Here is a 22,053-nt window from a genome sequence, read left to right as displayed (position 1 = left end):
TTGATGAACTCTCCAAGGGAACCTGGAGGGCGATAAATGATAAGGATGTTAAGCTTGAAAGGGCTGGTAACTGTGACAGCATGGAATTCAAATGAGGAGATAGACAGATGGGTCAGGGGAGAAAGAGAGAATGTCCACTTGGGAGAGATGAGGATTCCAGTGCCACCACCCCGCTGGCTCGATGCTCTAGGGGTATGCGAGAACACGTGGGCAGACGAAGAGAGAGCAGTAGGAGTAGCAGTGTTATCTGTGGTAATCCATGTTTCCGTCAGCGCCAGGAAGTCTAGGGACTGGAGGGTAGCATAGGCTGAGATGAACTCAGCCTTGTTGGCTGCAGACCGGCAGTTCCAGAGGCTGCCGGAGACCTGGAACTCCACGTGGGTCGTGCGTGCTGGGACCACCAGGTTAGAGTGGCAGCGGCCACGCGGTGTGGAGCTATATATATATACTGTGGGTATGCGGTTGACATACAGTGGGTATACAGTTGACATACAGTGGGTATGCGGTTGACATACGGTTGACATACAGTGGGTATGCGGTTGATATACGGTTGACATACAGTGGGTATACGGTTGACATACAGTGGGTATACGGTTAACATACAGTTGACATACAGTGGGTATGCGGTTGATATACGGCTGACATACAGTGGGTATGCGGTTGGCATACAATGGGTATACGGTTGACATACAGTGGGTATGCGGTTGATATACAGTGGGTATGCGGTTGATATACGGTTGACATACTGTGGGTATGCGGTTGATATACGGTTGACATACTGTGGGTATGCGGTTGATATACGGTTGACATACAGTGGGTATACGGTTGACATACACTGGGTATGCGGTTGATATACTGTGGGTATGCGGTTGACATACGGTTGACATATAGTGGGTATGCGGTTGACATACTGTGGGTATGCGGTTGACATACGGTTGACATACAGTGGGTATGCGGTTGATATACTGTGGGTATGCGGTTGATATACGGTTGACATACGGTTGACATACTGTGGGTATGCGGTTGACATACGGTTGACATACAGTGGGTATGCGGTTGATATACTGTGGGTATGCGGTTGACATACGGTTGACATATGGTTGATATACGGTTGACATACGGTTGACATACTGTGGGTATGCGGTTGATATACAGTTGATATACAGTTGACATACTGTGGGTATATGGTTAACATACAGTTGACATACAGTGGGTATACGTTGACATACTGTGGGTATGCGGTTGACATACGGTTGACATATAGTGGGTATGCAGTTGACATACTGTGGGTATGCGGTTGACATACAGTGGGTATGCGGTTGACATACAGTGGGTATGCGGTTGATATACTGTGGGTATGCGGTTGACATACGGTTGACATACAGTGGGTATACAGTTGACATACAGTGGGTATGCGGTTGACATACGGTTGACATACAGTGGGTATGCGGTTGATATACGGTTGACATACAGTGGGTATACGGTTGACATACAGTGGGTATACGGTTAACATACAGTTGACATACAGTGGGTATGCGGTTGATATACGGCTGACATACAGTGGGTATGCGGTTGGCATACAATGGGTATACGGTTGACATACAGTGGGTATGCGGTTGATATACAGTGGGTATGCGGTTGATATACGGTTGACATACTGTGGGTATGCGGTTGATATACGGTTGACATACTGTGGGTATGCGGTTGATATACGGTTGACATACTGTGGGTATGCGGTTGATATACGGTTGACATACAGTGGGTATACGGTTGACATACAGTGGGTATGCGGTTGACATACAGTTGACATACAGTGGGTATGCAGTTGACATACAGTGGGTATGCGGTTGATATACTGTGGGTATGCGGTTGACATACGGTTGACATATAGTGGGTATGCGGTTGACATACGGTTGACATATAGTGGGTATGCGGTTGACATACTGTGGGTATGCGGTTGACATACGGTTGACATACAGTGGGTATGCGGTTGATATACTGTGGGTATGCGGTTGATATACGGTTGACATACGGTTGACATACTGTGGGTATGCGGTTGACATACGGTTGACATACAGTGGGTATGCGGTTGATATACTGTGGGTATGCGGTTGACATACGGTTGACATACGGTTGATATACGGTTGACATACGGTTGACATACTGTGGGTATGCGGTTGATATACAGTTGATATACAGTTGACATACTGTGGGTATATGGTTAACATACAGTTGACATACAGTGGGTATACGTTGACATACTGTGGGTATGCGGTTGACATACGGTTGACATATAGTGGGTATGCAGTTGACATACTGTGGGTATGCGGTTGACATACAGTGGGTATGCGGTTGATATACGGTTGACATACGGTTGATATACGGTTGACATACGGTTGACATACTGTGGGTATGCGGTTGATATACAGTTGATATACAGTTGACATACTGTGGGTATATGGTTAACATACAGTTGACATACAGTGGGTATGCGGTTGATATACTGTGGGTATGCGGTTGACATGCAGTTGACATACTGTGGGTATGCGGTTGACATACGGTTGACATACGGTTGATATACGGTTGACATACTGTGGGTATGCGGTTGATATACAGTTGACATACTGTGGGTATACGGTTGATATACAGTTGACATACTGTGGGTATACGGTTGACATACAGTGGGTATGCGGTTGACATACAGTGGGAATACGGTTTATATACAGTGGATGTACACATTTACAGTATCAGTATGAATTTATCTACATGCAGAGTGATGCAAATGCAGCACAGTGCAGTTATTTTGTGTACAGTTCAGAGATGGCAGCATGGAGTGCAGTCCTTTAGTCTCTATGGGCCACAGCACGGGGTAAGAAACCTTTCAGGTGCCGGGAGGTTTTGGTCATGAGTGGTGGGAGGAGCTATAGGAGGAGGGGCTCATTGTAATGGCTGGAAATGGGACAAATGGAACGGAGTCAAATGTGTGTTTGATACAGTTACATGAATTCCATTCCAGCCATTACAATGAGCCTGTCTTCCTATAGCTCCTCCCACCAGCCGCTGGTGTGTTCTGGGAACTTGGTAGCTTCGGATATTGTCGTTGTTGTGTCTATGTAGAGGAGAAGGATGATGGGTGTGTGTGTGTGCGTGTCTTACCGTGAGGGAGGTGAAGGTGAGGCAGATTCCTCCAAAGCCGTTGAAGGAGACCGCGATGAAAATGAGGGCCGAGAGTACTGGAGGAGGAAAGGGAGGAGGAGCAGAAGGAGGAAAGAGGAGACAAGAGGACAGAGTGAGTGAGATCTATGTGTGCAGTGTAATGTAATAAGCAGAAGTTGTGTTTAATGTCATTTCCTGTACATTTAGTGTTCATTTACATGTGATTTACAGTGGCTTAGGATTCTTACCTTCAGGGTTATAGGCAGCTCCAGCTATCATGGCACAAGAGAAAGCAAAACACGCACTGCAAGAGAGAGAGTTGATGATGACGCTGACTGGTGAAGACAATGATGATGACGATGGTTGTGAAGATAATGATTATGGTCACGAAGATGATGAACATGATAATTGTTTAAATAATACTAATTATGACAATGCTCAATGATAATTGCGATGATGATGATGATTGTAATAATAATGACGATGATGAAGATGACAATCACAGTGTAGATGATGATGATGATTTACTATTATTATCATGATGATGACGATGATGTTTCCCGTCTTTTACCTGCCGAGGAGGCGGAGTGGGCGGGGCCCGTACTTGTCCATCAGGATACCTAGCGGCAGAGTGGCTGCACTCAGCAGGAAGGAGCCAATGGTAAAGCCCAGATTCAACATCTCTTCCTGGTCCACGCAGCTATGCCAGATACCACTGTCCCACGAACTGATGTTACTGAACACTGTCTCATTGTCTGGGGGGGGGGGGGTGGAGAGAGATGGAAGAGAGAGGGGGGAGAAGGAGAAGGGTAAGGAGGTGGAGAGAGAGAGGGGAGTTGAGAACTATACAAGACACAGGAAACCACATGTGCTATAGACATATATTATCTATGGACGTATACAGGGGTGAATCGCAAGTTCCACTGGAGTTGAATTGTCACTTAGTCAAGCATTGATATCAGTGGAAGTTAGGATTCACCCCACAGTATCTATGCACAGGTTTATGTATACCTGGGGTCAATTCCATTTCAATTCCAGACAATTCAGGAAGTACACTGACATTCTCTTAAATGCTTTTCAATGAGGAACATTTTGAATTGGCATTTGGTCTTCTTTCTGAATTGACTGGAATTGAAATGGAATGGAACCCAACCCTGAAGTATACCATATCCCTGTGTGAGTGTTACCATGGACGGGGACGTACTTATGCAGAGGTGTGAGTAGAAGCCCTCGTTCTTGAGCATGATGAGTAGCGATCCCCAGCCCAGCAGCACAGCAGAGAACAGCAGGTTCTCTATGACCGCAGTCACCGCCATCCACCAGCGCCTACGATAGGCCTGGGCCAGAGAAGGAGCCATAGCTGCTCTGGGGGGAAAGAGAGAGAGCGAGAGAGCAAGAGGGAGAGAGCGAGAGAGAGCGAGAGAGCAAGAGCAAGGGAGAGCGAGAGAGAGCGAGAGAGAGAGAGAGAGAGAGCGAGAGCAAGAGGGAGAGAGCGAGAGAGAGCGAGAGGGAGAGAGAGAGAGAGAGAGAGAGAGAGAGGGAGAGCGAGAGAGAGCAAGAGGGAGGGAGAGAGAGAGAGAGAGAGAGAAGGTGGTAAAAAGAAAAAGACAAGAGGAAGATAGAGGAGAGAGTTTAACATTTAACAATCCTTTCTTACAGAATTACCGCACACACTGTCCGTACAGAACTTCAATGTTGCATCAACAACTTCAAAGGTCTACAAAAACTAAAAATACATATCAAAGCAAGAAAGGATGTTTTTTTTTTAAGTATGCAGCTACTTTCCTCCTCACTTTCATCTGAGCTCAGAGAGCAACAAAAAGAGAGGAACAGCAATACAAATTCTCTGTGGGATACTACAACTGAGAGTGAGGTTAACCATATGACTGACTCATCATCACCACCATCATGGCAACAACATAACTCTGGTTTCCGGAAAGACGCTGTGCTGAATGGTTTCTCTGCCAGTTCTGTTATAATCCCTGAATATGTTGACATTGACTTTCTATAAAGCATACAGCTAAGCAAGAGGAGTATCCTATAAACTCAGGGTTCGGCGGATTACATGAAAAATAAGATTGTGGCCAGTAAAAGAGCTTAAGGTCATTTGAATGATAAATACTTCAATCGACAGATGTAACAGATCCAAGAGAAATCGAATTATTTTATTAGTTGGATGACCAATTGTGCAAATACTCTGAATGTAGACTATTCTAAGTTTGCAAAAACACATAGATCTGTCTGTGAAGTAGTGCTTGAGCGATTAACCGAAATGTTCAATTATTTGAATGCCATTGTTGTTTTGTTTTTGTTTTGTGAGCTCAATACGCACATTGCCAGTTCCTCTAGAGATAAATCAGATCAAGCCCGAATTAGGGAGTTTTAGTTTCCAACAGGCAAATATTCTACATCGTTTAGCGCAGAAAACCTGGTAATTAACTACAATGACCATAGTCCATTGTGCGCCTACTTTACCGATCTGTGTTTCTTTTACGCCTGCTATGTTAGAATGCGTGATCGAGAGCAGTTGCTTTGTGAGGAACTCTACCTGAAAATACATTATCTAAGTGATTGATAATTGTTATTCAGCAGTCATAGAAGTATGCCTTATTTACCTTGAAGAACTACAAAATTGTGATTTTGTCAGACAGCATAGGCAGCAGCTAGAGATGAGATGACTTGGAATGAAACAATAAAGTCATCAAATAAACGTTTTATTATATACACAACAACTGAAATATTTTATTCAAATAATGTAACTAGATGATGGTTAATAAGTGATAAGCAGTAATGGGCAGTCTAACATCATGGGACTTTTATTCATTGTTTTATTCTGTGTTGTTACAGCATTCAACCCACATAATGCATTATGCATTTAATGTTTAAAAAAATAATCTAAACCAAAATCAAAAACCGTGATTATTTTTTGAACAATCGAACTGACCCCAAAAAGCACTAAATCGCTCAGCACTGCTGCAAAGACAGAACGGTAGATTTGAGAGTACTCATTTCCACTGTAACTAGAGGTTTAGCCGAGTAAGCAGCTGATTTGTGCTTGGGAAGTGAACAGGATGTGGCTGTGTTGACTCATTTCAAAATCCAATTCAAATGTGGGATGATTCAGTTCTCAGTAAATCTGATGTTTTTTGGTTTAATAATTTTTTCCTGTGGAAAGCAACCAGGGAGAGCAAATGTTGCAGGTTTGGATTAGATTAAAAGATTAGAATAAAATGGAAAGGCTTCCATTCCCACTGAAAGGTGACTTCAAAGCTGTGTGGCGCAGCACAGCTTTCAAAAACTTGCCATCTCAGTGTGTTTGAGGCAATCACTTGAAGCCCACATCTTGATATTAGATGAAGTAATCCAAAATGTAATCCGCTGTTTTAAGAATGTAACTAATCAGATTACTTGTGTTTACATATTTTTGGGGTTGATTACAGTTACTTCAGTTTTGTAATCTGATTACGTAATCCTGGTTACATGTAATCTGTTAGTACTAGAGGTTGACCGATTATTCGGAATGGCCGAATAATTAGGGCCGATTTCAAGTTCTCATAATCTGTGATCGGCATTTTTGGACACCGATTGTGGCCGATTTTAAAACTTTTTTTTAAATGTTACCTTTATTTAACTAGGCAAGTCAGTTAAGAACACATTCTTATTTTCAATAACGGCCTAGGAACGGTGGGTTAACTGCCTTGTTCAGGGGCAGAACAACAGATTTTTACCTTGTCAGCTCGGGGATTCGATCTTGCAACCTTCCGGTTACTAGTCCAATGCTCTAACCACCTGCCTTCCATTGCACTCTACGAGGATGCGTGGCAGGCTGACTACCTGTTACGTGAGTGCAGCAAGAAGCCAAGGTAAGTTGCTAGCTAGCATTAAACTTATCTTATAAAAAACAATCAACCTTAACATAATCACTAGTTAACTACACATGGTTGATGATATTACTAGTTTATCTAGCGTGTCCTGCGTTGCATATAATCGATGCGGTGCCTGTAAATTTCTCATCGAATCACAGCCTACTTCTCCAAACAGGTGATGATTTAACAAGCGCATTCGCGAAAAAAGCACTGTCGTTGCACCAATGTGTACCTAACCATAAACGTCAATGCCTTTCTTTAAAATCAATACACAAGTATATATTTTTAAACCTGCATATTTAGTTAATATTGCCTGCTAACATGACTTTCTTTTAACTAGGGAAATTGTGTCACTTCTCTTATGTTCTGTGCAAGCAGTCAGGGTATATGCAGCAGCTTGGGCTGCCTGGCTCGTTGCAAACTGTGTGAAGACCATTTATTCCTAACAAAGACCGTAATTCATTTGCCAGAATTGTACATAATTATGACATAACATTGAAGGTTGTACAATGTAACAGCAATATTTAGACTTTTGGATGTCACCAGTTAGATAAAATACGGAACGTTTCCGTATTTCACTGAAATAATAAATGTGTCACGCCCTGACCTGAGAGAGAGGGTTTGTTTCTCTATGTCGTTAGGTCAGGGTGTGGGGTGGGCATTCTATGTTTTTGTATTTCTTTGTTTTGGGCCGAGTATGGTTCCTAATCAGAGGCAGCTGTCTATCGTTGCCTTTTCCCACCTGTGTTTTGTGGGATCTTGTGTTTGTGTAGCTGCCTGTGAGCAGCCCAGAACTTCACACTTTGTTTTTGTGAGTTTCATATTTATTAAACATGTGGAACTCTAAGTACGCTGCGCCTTGGTCTACTCCTATAGACGATTGTGACAAAATGTTTTGTTTTCGAAATGATAGTTTCCGGATTTGACCATATTAATGACCTAAGGCTCGTATTTCTGTGTGTTATGTTATAATTAAGTCTATGATTTGATATTTGATAGAGCAGTCTGACTGAGCGGCGGTAGGCAGCAGCAGGCTCGTAAGCATTCATTCAAACAGCACTTTTGTGCATTTGCCAGCAGTTCTTCGTTGTGCTTCAAGCATTGAGCTGTTCATGACTTCAAGCCTATCAACTCCCAAGATTAGGCTGGTGTAACCGATGTGAAATGGCTAGCTAGTTAGTGGGGTGTGCGCTAATAGCGTTTCAATCGGTAACGGCACTCGCTCTGAGACCTTAAAGTAGTTGTTCCCCTTGCTCTGCGAGGGCTGCGGCATTTGTGGAGCAATGGATAACGATGCTTCGAGGGTGGCTGTTTTCGATGTGTTCCTGGTTCGAGCCCAGGTAGGGGCGAGGAGAGGGACGGAAGCTATACTGTTTCACTGGCAATACCAAAGTGCCTATAAGAACATCCAATAGTCAAAGGTATATGAAATACAAATGGTATAGAGATAAATAGTCCTATAATAACTACAACCTTAAACTTCTTACCTGGGAATATTGAAGACTCATGTTAAAAGGAACCACCAGCTTTCATATGTTCTCATGTTCTGAGCAAGGAACTTAAACGTTAGCTTTTTTGCATGGCAAATATTAGAATTTTACTTCTCCAACACTTTGTTTTTGCATTACTTAAACCAAATTGAATATGTTTCATTATTTATTTGAGGCTAAATTGATTTTATTGATGTATTAAGTTAAAATAAAAGTGTTCATTCAGTATTGTTGTAATTGTCATTATAAATATGATTTATTTTTAAATCTGCCGATTAATCGGTATCGTCTTTTTTTGGTCATCCAATAATCGGTGTTGAAAAATCATAATCGGTCGACCTCTAGTTAGTACCTAATTCTGACCGTTCACTAACTGCTTGGGAAAAAAACGGACAGTTTCCCTGTTATTGTAGGTGGATCTACCTGCCATGAGGGAGAGAGGAATAAGGGATTGGTGTAAAGAAGAATTAGAGGACAAAAGAGCTGAATGGTGAGTAGAGTAGTGACCCCTGAATTGACCTTATTGCTGTGTGTCTGACCTCACGCTGTGGACCTATCAGGTATCAGACAGCTGGGACTGACACGAACACACACCCTGTTATTTGCATGTGCCTATGGCACACACAGCCTGAGCTAGTGAGCAAGGGTTTAGACTCGTAAAATGTGCCTTGTAAAAAATAAAAATAAATGTTTAAAAAAAAATGTAATTGTAGTGAGGAGATTTTCCTCCTGGGTATAACTCACAAATATGCATGTTTACCTGTGGCCAACAGGCATGAAGTCTGTATGCATTAGAAAGTGGTTGTCAGATGTACAGTACCAGTCAAAAGTTTGGACACACCTACTCATTCAAGGGTTCTCTTTATTTTTACTATTTTCTACATTGTAGAATAATAGTGAATACATCAAAACTATGAAATAACACATATCGAATCATGTAGTAACCAAAAAAGTGTTAAACAAATCAAAATATATTTTATATTTGAGATTCTACAAAGTAGCCACCCTTTGCCTTAATGACAGTTGCATTGTGACAAGGTAGGGGTGGTATACAGAAAATAGCCCTATTTGGTAAAATACCAAGTCCATATTATGGCAAGAACAGCTCAAATAAGCAAAGAGAATTTTCAGGACTTTAAGACATGGTGGTCAGTCAATCCGGAACATTTTAGAACTTTGAAAGTTTCTTCAAGTGCAGTCGCAAAAACCATCAAGCGCTGTCTCTCATGAGGACCGCCACAGGAAAGGAAAACCCAGAGTTACCTCTGCTGCAGAGGATGAGTTCATTAGTTACCAGCCTCAGAAATTGCAGGCCAAATAAATGCTTCACAGATTTCAAGTAACAGACATCTCAACATCAACTGTTCAGAGGAGACTGCATGAATCAGGCCTTGATGGTTGAATTGCTGCAAACAAACCACTACTAAAGGACATCAAAAAGAAGAGACTTGCTTGGGCCAAGAAACACGAGCAATGGACATTGGACCGGTGGAAATCTGTCCTTTGGTCTGATGAGTCCAAATTTGAGGTTCCAACTGCCATGTCTTTGTGAGATGCCGAGTCAGTGAACAGAAGATCTCCGCATGTGTGGTTCCCACTGTGAAGCATGGATAAGGAGGTGTGATGGTGTAGGGGTGCTTTGCTGGTGACACTGTCAGTAATTTATTTAGAATTCAAGGCACACTTAACCAGCATGGCTACCACTGCAGCGATATGCCATCCCATCTGGTTTGAGCTTAGTGGGACTATCATTTGTTTTCAACAAGAAAATGACCCAACACACCTCCAGGCTGTGTAACGGCTATTTGAACAAGGAGAGTAATGGAGTACAGCATCAGATGACCTGGCCACCATAATCAACTGACCTCAGCCCAATTGAGATGGTTTGGGATGAGTTGGGCCACAGAGTAAGGAAAAGCAGCCAACAATTGCTTAGCATATGTTGGAAAAGCATTCCAGGTAAATCTGGTTGAGAGAATGCCAAGAGTATGCAAAGCTGTCATCAAGGCAAAGGGTGGCTACTTTGAAGAATCTAAAATATAAATTATATTTTGATTTGTTTAACACTTTTTTGGTTACTAAATGATTCCATGTGTGTTATTTCATAGTTTTGATGTCTTCACTATTATTCTACAATGTATAAAATAGTAAAAATAAAGAGAAACCCTTGAATGAGTAGGTATGTCCAAACTTTTGACTGGTACTGTAAGTGTGAATACGTGCCAGTCTATCTGTGACTGTGTGTGTAGGTAAAGCAGGTTTGACTGAGGGTCTATTACCTCTCTTGAACACGTGCCTGCAGCCAGACTGGGACTCCTGCCTGCTGGGGACAAAAATAGCTGCAGTGGTCACAGACCTAGTGACACTTAACTACACTAGTACACTACATGGGAACACATCTATGTTGCACAGAATACCTGGTTATTACAATGGCTGGAGAAATGTTTAAAGGGAACTCTTTTTCAACATCAAATTGGTCATCTCTAGCACCACCCCAACATATGAAAACGGCGGGTTTCTATGTTTGTAGATACGTTTTTTTCTGATGACATCATCGGGTGTGAATCATGTGATTTTAACCAACTATTAGGTTACTTACTACCACATCTACATGACATAAGGATCTTGTACCTGGAACGTGCTCATACTGAACCCAAACATTGGGGTGTGTTAGACTTTGACCTCTAACCCCTGACCTCTCTGCTCCTTATGTCACATAAATGTATGATGGAGTATCGAAGATGACCTTTCTGAACCCTCCAATTTAATTTAGGCGAGTATTAAGCAGACGGCTCGGTTCCACGAGGGGGCAAAAGAGGGCTTAGCCCACCAAAAGAGGGCTTAGCCCACCAAAAGAGGGCTTAGCCCAGCAAAAGAGGGCTTAGCCCACCAAAAGAGGGCTTAGCCCACCAAAAGAGGGCTTAGCCCACAGGGGGCGGTGTTGCAATCTACTGCAGAGATAGCCTGCAGAGTTCTGTCCTACTATCCAGGTCTGTACCCAAACAATTTGAACTTCTACTTTTAAAAAATCCATCTCTCTAAAAACAAGTCTCTCACCGTTGCCGCCTGCTATAGCCCACCCTCGGCCCCCAGCTGTGCTCTGGACACCATATGTGAACTGATTGCTCCCCATCTATCTTCAGAGCTCGTGCTACTAGGTGACCTAAACTGGGACATGCTTAACACCCCAGCCATCCTACAATCCAAGCTTGACGCCCTCAATCTCACACAAATTATTAATGAACCCACCAGGTACCACCCCAAAGCCGTAAACACTGGCACACTCATAGATATCATCCTAACCAATTTGCCCTCTAAATACACCTCTGCTGTTTTCAACCAAGATCTCAGCGATCACTGCCTCATTGCCTGCATCTGTAATGGGTCTACGGTCAAACGACCTCCACTCATCACTGTCAAACGCTCCCTGAAACATTTCAGTGAGCAGGCCTTTCTAATCGACCTGGCCCTTGTATCCTGGAAGGATATTGACCTCATCCCGTCAGTAGAGGATGCCTGGTTATTTTTTTTAAATGCCTTCCTCACCATCTTAAATAAGCATGCCCCATTCAAGAAATTTAGAACCAGGAACAGATATAGCCCTTGGTTCTCCCCAGACCTGACTGCCCTTAACCAACACAAAAACATCCTATGGCGTTCTGCATTAGCATCAAACAGCCCCTGTGATATGCAACTTTTCAGGGAAGTTAGAAACCAATATACACAAGCAGTTAGAAAAGCTAAGGCTAGCTTTTTCAAGCAGAAATTTGCTTCCTGCAACACATTCAAAGGTTGTGGGACATTGTAAAGTCCATGGAAAATAACAACAGCTCCTCCCAACTGCCCACTGCACTGAGGATAGGAAACTCTGTCACCATCGATAAACCCACTATAATTGAGAATTTCAATAAGCATTTTTCTACGGCTGGCTATGCTTTCCACCTGGCTACCCCTACTGCAGTCAACAGCACTGCACCCCCCACAGCTACTCGCCCAAGCCTTCCCCATTTCTCCTTCTCCCAAATCCATTCAGCTAATGTTCTGAAAGAGCTGCAAAATCTGGACCCCTACAAATCAGCCGGGCTAGACAATCTGGACCCTTTCTTTCTAAAATTATCTGCCGAAATTATTGCAACCCCTATTACTAGCCTGTTCAACCTCTCTTTCGTGTCGTCTGAGATTCCCATAGATTGGAAAGCAGCTGCTGTCATCTCCCTCTTCAAAGGAGGGGACACTCTTGACCCAAATTGCTATAGACCTATATCCATCCTACCCTGCCTTTCTAAGGTCTTTGAAAGCCAAGTCAACAAACAGATTACCGACCATTTCGAATCCCACCGCACCTTCTCCGCTATGCAATCTGGTTTCAGAGCTGGTCATGGGTGCACCTCAGCCTCGCTCAAGGTCCTAAACGATATCGTAACCGCCATCAATAAGAAACAATACTGTGCTGCTGTTTTCATTGACCTGGCCAAGGCTTTCGACTCTGTCAATCACCACATCCTCATCGGCCGACTCAATAGCCTTGGTTTCTCTAATGATTGCATCGCCTGGTTCACCAACTACTTCTCTGATAGAGTTCAGTGTGTCAAATCGGAGGGCCTGTTGTCCGGACCTCTGGCAGTCTCTATGGGGGTGCCACAGGGTTCAATTCTTGGGCCAACTCTTTTCTCTGTATAGATCAATGATGTTGCTCTTGCTGCTGGTGAGTCTCTGATCCACCTCTACGCAGACGACACCATTCTGTATACTTCTGGCCCTTCTTTGGACACTTAACAACCCTCCAGACGAGCTTCAATGACATACAACTCTCCTTCTGTGGCCTCCAACTGCTCCTAAATACAAGTAAAACTAAATGCATGCTCTTCAACCGATCGCTGCCTGCACCTGCCCGCCTGTCCTGCATCACTACTCTGGACGGTTCTGACTTAGAATATGTGGACAACTACAAATACCTAGGTGTCTGTAAACTCTCCTTCCAGACTCACATCAAACATCTCCAATCCAAAGTTAAATCAAGAATTGGCTTCCTATTTCGCAACAAAGCATCCTTCACTCATGCTGCCAAACATACCCTCGTAAAACTGACCATCCTACCGATCCTCGACTTTGGCGATGTCATTTACAAAATAGCCTCCAATACCCTACTCAACAAACTGGATGCAGTCTATCACAGTGCCATCCGTTTTGTCACCAAAGCCCCATATACTACCCACCACTGCGACCTGTACGCTCTCGTTGGCTGGCCCTCGCTTCATACTCGTCGCCAAACCCACCACCAGGTCATCTACAAGACCGTGCTAGGTAAAGTCCACCCTTATCTCCGCTCACTGGTCACCATAGCAGCACCCACCTGTAGCACGCGCTCCAGCAGGTATATCTCTCTGGTCACCCCCAAAGCCAATTCCTCCTTTGGCCGTCTCTCTTTCCAGTTCTCTGCTGCCAATGACTGGAACGAACTACAAAAATCTCTGAAACTGGAAACACTTATCTCCCTCACTAGCTTTAAGCACCAGCTGTCAGAGCAGCTCACAGATCACTGCACATGTACATAGCCCATCCAACTACCTCTTTCCCTACTGTATTTATTTATTTTATTTTGCTCCTTTGTACCCCATTATCTCTATTTCTACTTTGCACTTTCTTCTACTACAAATCTACCATTCCAGTGTTTTACTTGCTATATTGTATTTACTTTGCCACCATGGACTTTTTTGCCTTTACCTCCCTTATCTCACCTCATTTGCTCACATTGTACATACTTATTTTTCTACTGTATATTTGTTTTACTCCATGTGTAACTCTGTGTTGTTGTATGTTGTCGAACTGCTTTGCTTTATCTTGGCCAGGTCGCAATTGTAAATGAGAACTTGTTCTCAACTTGCCTACCTGGTTAACCTGTTATGGCTAGGGAGCAGTATTTTCACAGCCGGATAAAAAGCGTACCCGATTTAATCTGATTATTACTCCTGCCCAGAAACTAGAATATGCATATAATTATTAGCTTTGGATAGAAAACATTCCAAAGTTTCTAAAACTGTTTGAATGGTGTCTGTGAGTATAACAGAACTCATTTGGCAGGCTAAAACCTGAGAAGATTCCATGCAGGAAGTGGCCCTGTCTGACAATTTCTTGCCCTTCTTGATTATCTCTATCCATTACAGAGGATCTCTGCTGTTACGTGACACTTCCTACGGCTCCCATGGGCTCTCAGAAGGCGGCAAAAAGCTGAATCGTGGCTTTGCAGGCTCTGGTTGAAAAAAAAGTAGCGCGTTTGGGTAGTGGCTGGTTACAGTACTGTGAGACTCAGGCTCGTGCCCGCGTCGACAGAATGCTTTGTTTTCTTTCGTCTGTTTACCTAAACGCAGATTCCCGGTCGGAATATTATCGCTTTTTTACGAGAAAAATGGCATAAAAATTGATTTTAAACAGCGGTTGACATGCTTCGAAGTACGGTAATGGAATATTTAGAAATCTTTTGTCACGAATTGCGCCATGCTCGTGACCCTTATTTACACTTCGGATAGTGTCTTGAACGCATCGAACAAAACGCCGCTATTTGGATATAACGATGGATTATTTTGGACCAAACCAACATTTGTTATTGAAGTAGCAGTCCTGGGAGTGCATTCTGACGAAGACAACAAAGGTAATCAAACTTTTGTAATAGTAAATCTGATTTTGGTGAAGGCTAAACTTGCTGGGTGTCTAAATAGCTAGCCCGTGATGGCTGGGCTATGTACTTAGAATATTGCAAAATGTGCTTTCACCGAAAAGCTATTTTAAAATCGGACATATCGAGTGCATAGAGGAGTTCTGTATCTATAATTCTTAAAATAATTGTTATGTTTTTTGTGAACGTTTATCGTGAGTAATTTAGTAAATTCACCGGAGGTTTGCGGGGGGTATGCTAGTTCTGAACGTCACATGCTAATGTAAAAAAGCTGTTTTTTGATATAAATATTAACTTGATTGAACAAAACATGCATGCATTGTATAACATAATGTCCTAGGGTTGTCATCTGATGAAGATCATCAAAGGTTAGTGCTGCATTTAGCTGTGGTTTTGTTTTTTGTGACATTATATGCTAGCTTGAAAAATGGGTGTCTGATTATTTCTGGCTGGGTACTCTGCTGACATAATCTAATGTTTTGCTTTCGCTGTAAAGCCTTTTTGAAATCGGACAGTGTGGTTAGATTAACGAGAGTCTTGTCTTTAAAATGCTGTAAAATAGTCATATGTTTGAAAAATGGAAGTTTTCGGATTTTAGAGGAGTTTGTATTTCGCGCCACGCCCATCATTGGATATTGGAGCAGGTGTTCCGCTAGCGGAACGTCTAGATGTAAGAGGTTAAATAAAGGTGAAATAAATAAATAAATAAATTCTAAGCCAAACTGCTTGCTTTTCAGTATTTTAGTTTGCACGCATAAATAACTAGGCTACTACTTTCAGCATTTAGTTGGCCTTATTTTGGTAAGACAGCAGTGTGTACGGCTGCATTCACATAGATAGTGTTATACACCTATTACAAACAGCCTATCTTGTAGCCTATATTCATTACCAAAATGACCCTGCTTTAGTGCTGCTACAGCGCAGCGGAGATCGGCTACTTTTAAAAGCACTCAATCAATGATGGTCTTGGCGTCTCGGCATTTGAACTTTATGTTTAGTGAATTCAATATAATTCCAATGCGAGAACCCACCAAAATTGTGCCCCCTCACTGATTTCAACTACCCCCTTAGTCATTTTATCCTGGCGCCGGGTCTGAAGTGATGACCCCCTCTGAAGAATCCCCCTCCCCTGTTCATTTTGGTTGAACTCTCTCCCCTTACTATCGCTGCATCTCTTTCATGTCTGTCTCATTCTTTGCACTCCGATGCCCCCCCCCGCAGAACAAATAAAGTTGTATCTCAACCTTGAAAGGGCCAGACAGAGGATGGGCCCCAATGGCACCCAACTCCCTTTATAGTGCACTATAGGAATAGGGTGCCCATTTGGGACACATCCAGAGAGACAGCCCCTGTCACACAAGTCCTGTCCACAATGACTGACTGACTGGCTGGTTAGTTGTGTTATGCTCGCTATGATGACAATCACCAACGGGATGTCACTTCCAACCATCGTTCACATGGGGACAGCAGGCAGCCTTGCGGTTTAGCGCGTTGGGCCACTAACCGAAACGTCGCTGGTTCGTATCCCCGAGCCAGCTAGGTGAAAAATCTGTCGATGTGCCCTTGCGCAAGGTACTTAACTCTAGTTGCTCTGGATAGGAGTGTCAGCTAAATGACAAAACTGGGAGATGTGGCTTGATGGTCATAATTTCAACAGGGCTTGAAATGGGAGCAAGTACAATTTATATTAGGTTCTGCTGTAAAATGGCGCCGGAGCAGAAGGCAGACAGACGTTATACATGCCTCCAAACATTTTATTTTTTTGTACATTATCTGCGTTGTTTAACTAGTTTTTTAAATATTTTTGTACATAATGTTGCTGCTACCGTCTCTTATGACCGAAAATAAATTCTAGACATCAGGACTGCGATTACTCATGACGGACTAGCCGAATCCTTTTACGACTCTGACGAGCCCGAGGCGGAGGATATACGGCTCCCTCGGGAACAGGCCCCGACCCCAGTGATCTGCGTGAAGAGGAGGCAGAGAAAGAGAGGCCGGAGGGCGGGCTGCCTTCTGAGGAGTAGGAGGCGATCGAATAAGCCCCCACTCCCCGCAATTCTGCTCACAAACATGCAATCTTTGGACAATAAAATGGACGAGTTATTGGGAAGATTAAACTACCAACAGGACATTAATAACTGTAACATCTTATACTTCACGGAGTCGTGGCTGAACGACGACAATATCAACATACAGCTGGCTGGCAGGATAGAACAGCGGCGTCTGGTAAGACAAGGGGTGGCGATCAATGTATTTTTGTAAACAACAGCTGGTGCACGATATCTGAGGACGTCTCGAGCCATTGCTCGCCTAAGGTAGAGTTTCTCATGATAAGCTGCAGACCACATTACCTACTGAGAGAGTTCTCATCTATATTCTTTGTAGTTGTTTACATACCACCACAGTCAGAGGCTGGCACTAAGATAGCGTTGAATGAGTTGTATTCCGCCATAAGCAAACAAGAAAAACACTCACCCAGAGGAGGCGCTCCTAGTAGCCGGGGACTTTAATGCAGGGAAACTTAAATCTGTTTTACCTCATTTCTATCAACATGTTAAATGTGCAACCAGAGGGAAAAGAACTCCGGACCACCTATACTCCACATACAGACATGCATACAAAGCCCTCCCACCATTTGGCAAATCTGGCCATAATTCTATCTTCCTGCTTACAAGCAAAACTTAAAGCAGGAAGCACCAGTGACTAGATCAATAAAAAAGTGGTCAGACGAAGCAGATGCTAAGCTACAGGACTGTTTTGCTAGCACAGACTGGAATATGTTCTGGGGTTCCTCCAATGGCATTGAGGAGTACACCACATCTGTCATTGGCTTCATTAATAAGTGCATCGATGACGCGTCCCCACAGTGACCGTACGTACATACCCCAACTAGAAACTATGGATTACAGGCAGCATCCACACTGAGCTAAAGGCTAGAGCTGCCGCTTTCAAGGAGCGGGACTCTAACCCGGAAGCTTATAAGAAATCCCGCAATGCCCTCCAACGAACCATCAAACAGGCAAAGCATCAATACAGGACTAAGATCGAATTGTACTACACCGGCTCTGATGCTCGTCGGATGTGGCAAGGCCTGCAAACCATTACAGACTACAAAGGGAAACACGGCCGAGAGCTGCCCAGTGACACGAGCCTAGCGGACGAGCTAAACTACTTCTATGCTCGCTTCGAGGCAAGTAACACTGAAACATGCATGAGAGCACCAGCTGTACCGGAAGACTGTGTGATCACGCTCTCCGCAGCTGATGTGGGTAAGACCTTTAGACAGGTCAACATTCACAAGGCACAGGGCCAGACGGATTAACAGGACGTGTACTGCGAGCATGCGCTGACCAACTAGCAAGTGTCTTCACTGACATTTTCAACCTCTCCCTGTCCGAGTCTGTAATACCAACACGTTTTAAGCAGACCACCATAGTGCCTGTATGCAAGAACACTAAGGTAACCTGCCTAAATGACTACCGACCTGTAGCACTCACGTCTGTAGCCATGAAGTGCTTGGAAAGGCTTGTCATGGCTCACATCAACACCATCATCCCAGAAACCCGGGACCCACTCCAATTTGCATACCGCCCCAACAGATCCACAGATAATGCAGTCTCTATTGCACTCCACACTGCCCTTTCCCACCTGGACAAAAGGAACACCTATGTGAGAATGCTATTCATTGACTACAGCTCAGCGTTCAACACCATAGTGCCCTCAAAGCTCATCAATAAGCTAAAGACCCTGGGACTAAACACCTCCCTCTGCAACTGGATCCTGGATTTCCTGACGGGCCGCCCCCAGGTGGTAAGGGTAGGTAACAAAACATCCACCACGCTGATCCTCAACACAGGCCCCCCCCAGGGGTGCGTGCTCAGCCCCCTCCTGTACTCCCTGTTCACTCATGACTGCACGGCCAGGCACGACTCCAACACCATCATTAAATCTGCCGATGACACAACAGCCTGATCACCGACAACAACGAGACAGCCTATAGGGAGGAGGTCAGAGACCTGGCCGTGTGATGCCAGGACAACAACCTCTCCCTCAACGTGTCCAAGACAAAAGAGATGATTGTGGACTACAGGAAAGAGAGGACCGAGCACACCCCCATTCTCATCTGCCAGGCTGCAGTGGAGCAGGTTGAGAGCTTTAAGTTCCTTGGTGTCCACATCACCAACAAACTAACATGGTTCTCAGATCCTCAAAAGTGCTACAGCTGCACCATCGAGAGTATCCTGACTGGTTGCATCACTGCCTGGTATGGCAACTGCTCAGCCTCCGACCTCAAGGCACTACAGAGGGTAGTGCGAACGGCCCAGTACATCACTGAGGCCAAGCTTCCTGCCATCCAGGACCTCTATACCAGGCGGTGTCAGAGGAAGGCCCTAAAAATTGTCAGACTCCAGCCACCCTATTCATAGACTCTTCTCTCTGCTACCACACGGCAAGCGGTACCGGAGCGCCAAGTCTAGGTCCAAGAGGCTTCTAAACAGCTTCTACTCCCAAGCCATAAGACTCCTGAACATCTAGTCAAATGGCTACCCAGACTATTCACATTGCCCCCCTCCCCACCACTGCCACTCTCTGTTGTCATTTGTGCATAGTCACTTCAATTAACTCTACCTACATGTACATATTACCTGTTTTTTTTAAACTGCACTGTTGGTTAGGGGCTCGTAGGTAAGCATTTCACTGTAAGGGATACTACACCTGTTGTATTTGGCGCATGTGACTAATAAAATTTGATTTGAAATTCTTTAAGCCAATATACTATAATAATTGCTGGAACTCAAGACTCAGAAAATGTGAGGAGCCTGTACATAGTACCGGTGTGTACTGGCCAGATTCAGGCACTGATCATAAGTCATTTTTTGTTTAGTGTGCCGGTAGAACCAAAGGAAAAAAAGGGGGAAATAGTTTGTCAAAGAAGTATCTTTCTCTTTCACAGGAAGATGGCGGCGACAGAAATGGCAGTTCTGCTTCTAGCTCCTACTCAACTTCAGTATTTTTGTTGGTTGTGTGTCCTCCACCCAGTACCCTGCCCTAAACTTAGTCACTGTCACTAACTGGCTACCACCCAGTTACTCAACGGGGTGGTTGAGACTGCTGATCTATGTACATAGACATGGATCCATTGGTCACTTTAGTTATGTTTACATACTGTAGTCAATGCCATCCTATTCACCTATTGCTGTATATATACTATTTTATCCTACGTATTCTACAGATATGTACAGTATGTGGATAGAATATTTACTATGTCTATACATCCCATATATATTACACATACACTCCTAATATTTATATAATTTCTGAATTCCATTCTTTTACTTTTATATCTGTGTGTTTTGTTGTGAATTGTTAGATATTACTGCACTGCTGGAGCTAGAAACACAAGCATTTCGCTACACCCGCAATAACATCTGCTAAATATGTGTATGCGACCAATAAAATTAGATTTACAAGAACGTTGGAAAGCATCATTCTAAGAAAATCAGCAACTTTTGGAGGACAGTGGAAGTTGTAATCAAAATGTAATCATAAACAAGCACTTTTATCAACTTCCACTACCCTCTAAGAGTTTCTGAATTTCCTATTCCTGATTTAGGCACCAGCTAAGGCAGAGTAAATACACTGAGTAAATACACAGTATATAAAACCTGGGGTGGTAAAACTGCCACACCTCTCTCGATCCCTCCCTCTGTTTCAGCTGTTTCCACTCGTGCGGCCTATCCGTGGGTGGTGGACGCGCGTGACCCCTCCTCGTGCTCCCCTGTGTGCGCACTGACAGCTGCGTCCAGGTGTCACCGGTGGTGCCACCTTTTACGTGCACAGCGCATAGATTACGCATGGATTGCCCAGTGCGGTTTCTAAGTATACAAAGTTGATTATAAACCAACTACTGGTCACCCTCCATTATACTATTTTTATGGCCAAATGACACCTGAAACGTGGGGAGGGCATTTTTATATATATATATAATTTTAGCGCCAAACACAATAGTGTCAACATATTAACGTTAGCATTGTACAAACGAATATAAAAATCATCCGTGTCACTCGGTCTACAAAAAAGTTATGCACATTAATATAACAAATGAAAGATTATGAAAAAGAATGGGGGGAACTAATACAGAAAATAACTATTGTGCCATGTGCGTAAAGTCAAATTCCTCTTACCAGACACACAAAAGATCAGCAACATTTCTGAACATGCACAACAATGGAAATTACTTACTTCAGACGCTAATCCCTGAAAGAATTGATATCTATGGTAAATGGTTTATTTCCCTTCTTTAGTGAAAAAAAAAGCGGGATATAAACTGTCTGCTGCGAACACGTTACACAGTCAGTCACTGTGGGTCTTGTGAAACTTCACTACATTCACTTAGTTCCTCGTCACAACTTCATTACATTTGTATGGCTTTAAACCCCTCCTCTCTCGCGCTCTCCTTCCTAAAGTCTATATAAATGGACTCCCCACCCACCCACCCGCCGCAGAGAGTTTCCATTTACTTATAAACGCAGCACGCTCAGTTGTCAGTGGTACTTTACAGCTGTCAAATAAAAACCTTGTTCCACTGCGCTACCTTGCGGCGAATATTTAAATACAAATACACAAACAGCATAATACGGAGACGATTTTTTTCTTGATCAGGGCCCAGGCTATAACCAGGACACAGTTGTTCCTGGTGATGTTAGCTGACATCAGGGTTTCCCAAACTCGGTCCTGCCCCGTCCCTCCCGTGGGTGCACGTTTTGGTTTTTGCCCTATCACTACACAGCGGATTCTCATCATCAAGCGTTTCAAAATGGAATAAACATATTTAAATACATGGCTCTGATCCCATCTGTCAAAT

The 22,053-nt window shown here is 43.6% G+C and overlaps 1 protein-coding gene across 2 annotated transcripts in view; it reads right to left on the bottom strand.

Annotated features, from left to right (window-relative positions):
• LOC123742427 (large neutral amino acids transporter small subunit 3) overlaps window positions 1–21,611 on the bottom strand; it is a 45,309-nt gene extending 23,698 nt beyond the window's left edge. The window contains exons 1-5 of one of the 2 annotated variants that reach the window (XM_045716647.1): window positions 21,432–21,611; window positions 4,361–4,521; window positions 3,728–3,911; window positions 3,405–3,460; window positions 3,157–3,233 (exon numbers count right to left, since the gene is read on the bottom strand). In XM_045716647.1, coding sequence (XP_045572603.1) covers window positions 3,157–3,233; window positions 3,405–3,460; window positions 3,728–3,911; window positions 4,361–4,514 — 471 coding nt within the window. In that variant the 5' untranslated portion in view covers window positions 4,515–4,521; window positions 21,432–21,611. The remainder of the gene's footprint in view (window positions 1–3,156; window positions 3,234–3,404; window positions 3,461–3,727; window positions 3,912–4,360; window positions 4,522–21,431) is intronic. The other variant, XM_045716648.1, reaches the window with a different exon arrangement.
• Between the last annotated feature and the right edge of the window lie 442 nt (window positions 21,612–22,053).

The sequence above is a fragment of the Salmo salar genome, chromosome ssa04, assembly GCF_905237065.1.
Source record: "Salmo salar chromosome ssa04, Ssal_v3.1, whole genome shotgun sequence".
Lineage (NCBI taxonomy): Eukaryota > Metazoa > Chordata > Actinopteri > Salmoniformes > Salmonidae > Salmo > Salmo salar.
The sequence above is the reverse complement of the archived record's forward strand: the minus strand, read 5'-3'. Positions and strand labels throughout refer to the sequence as shown.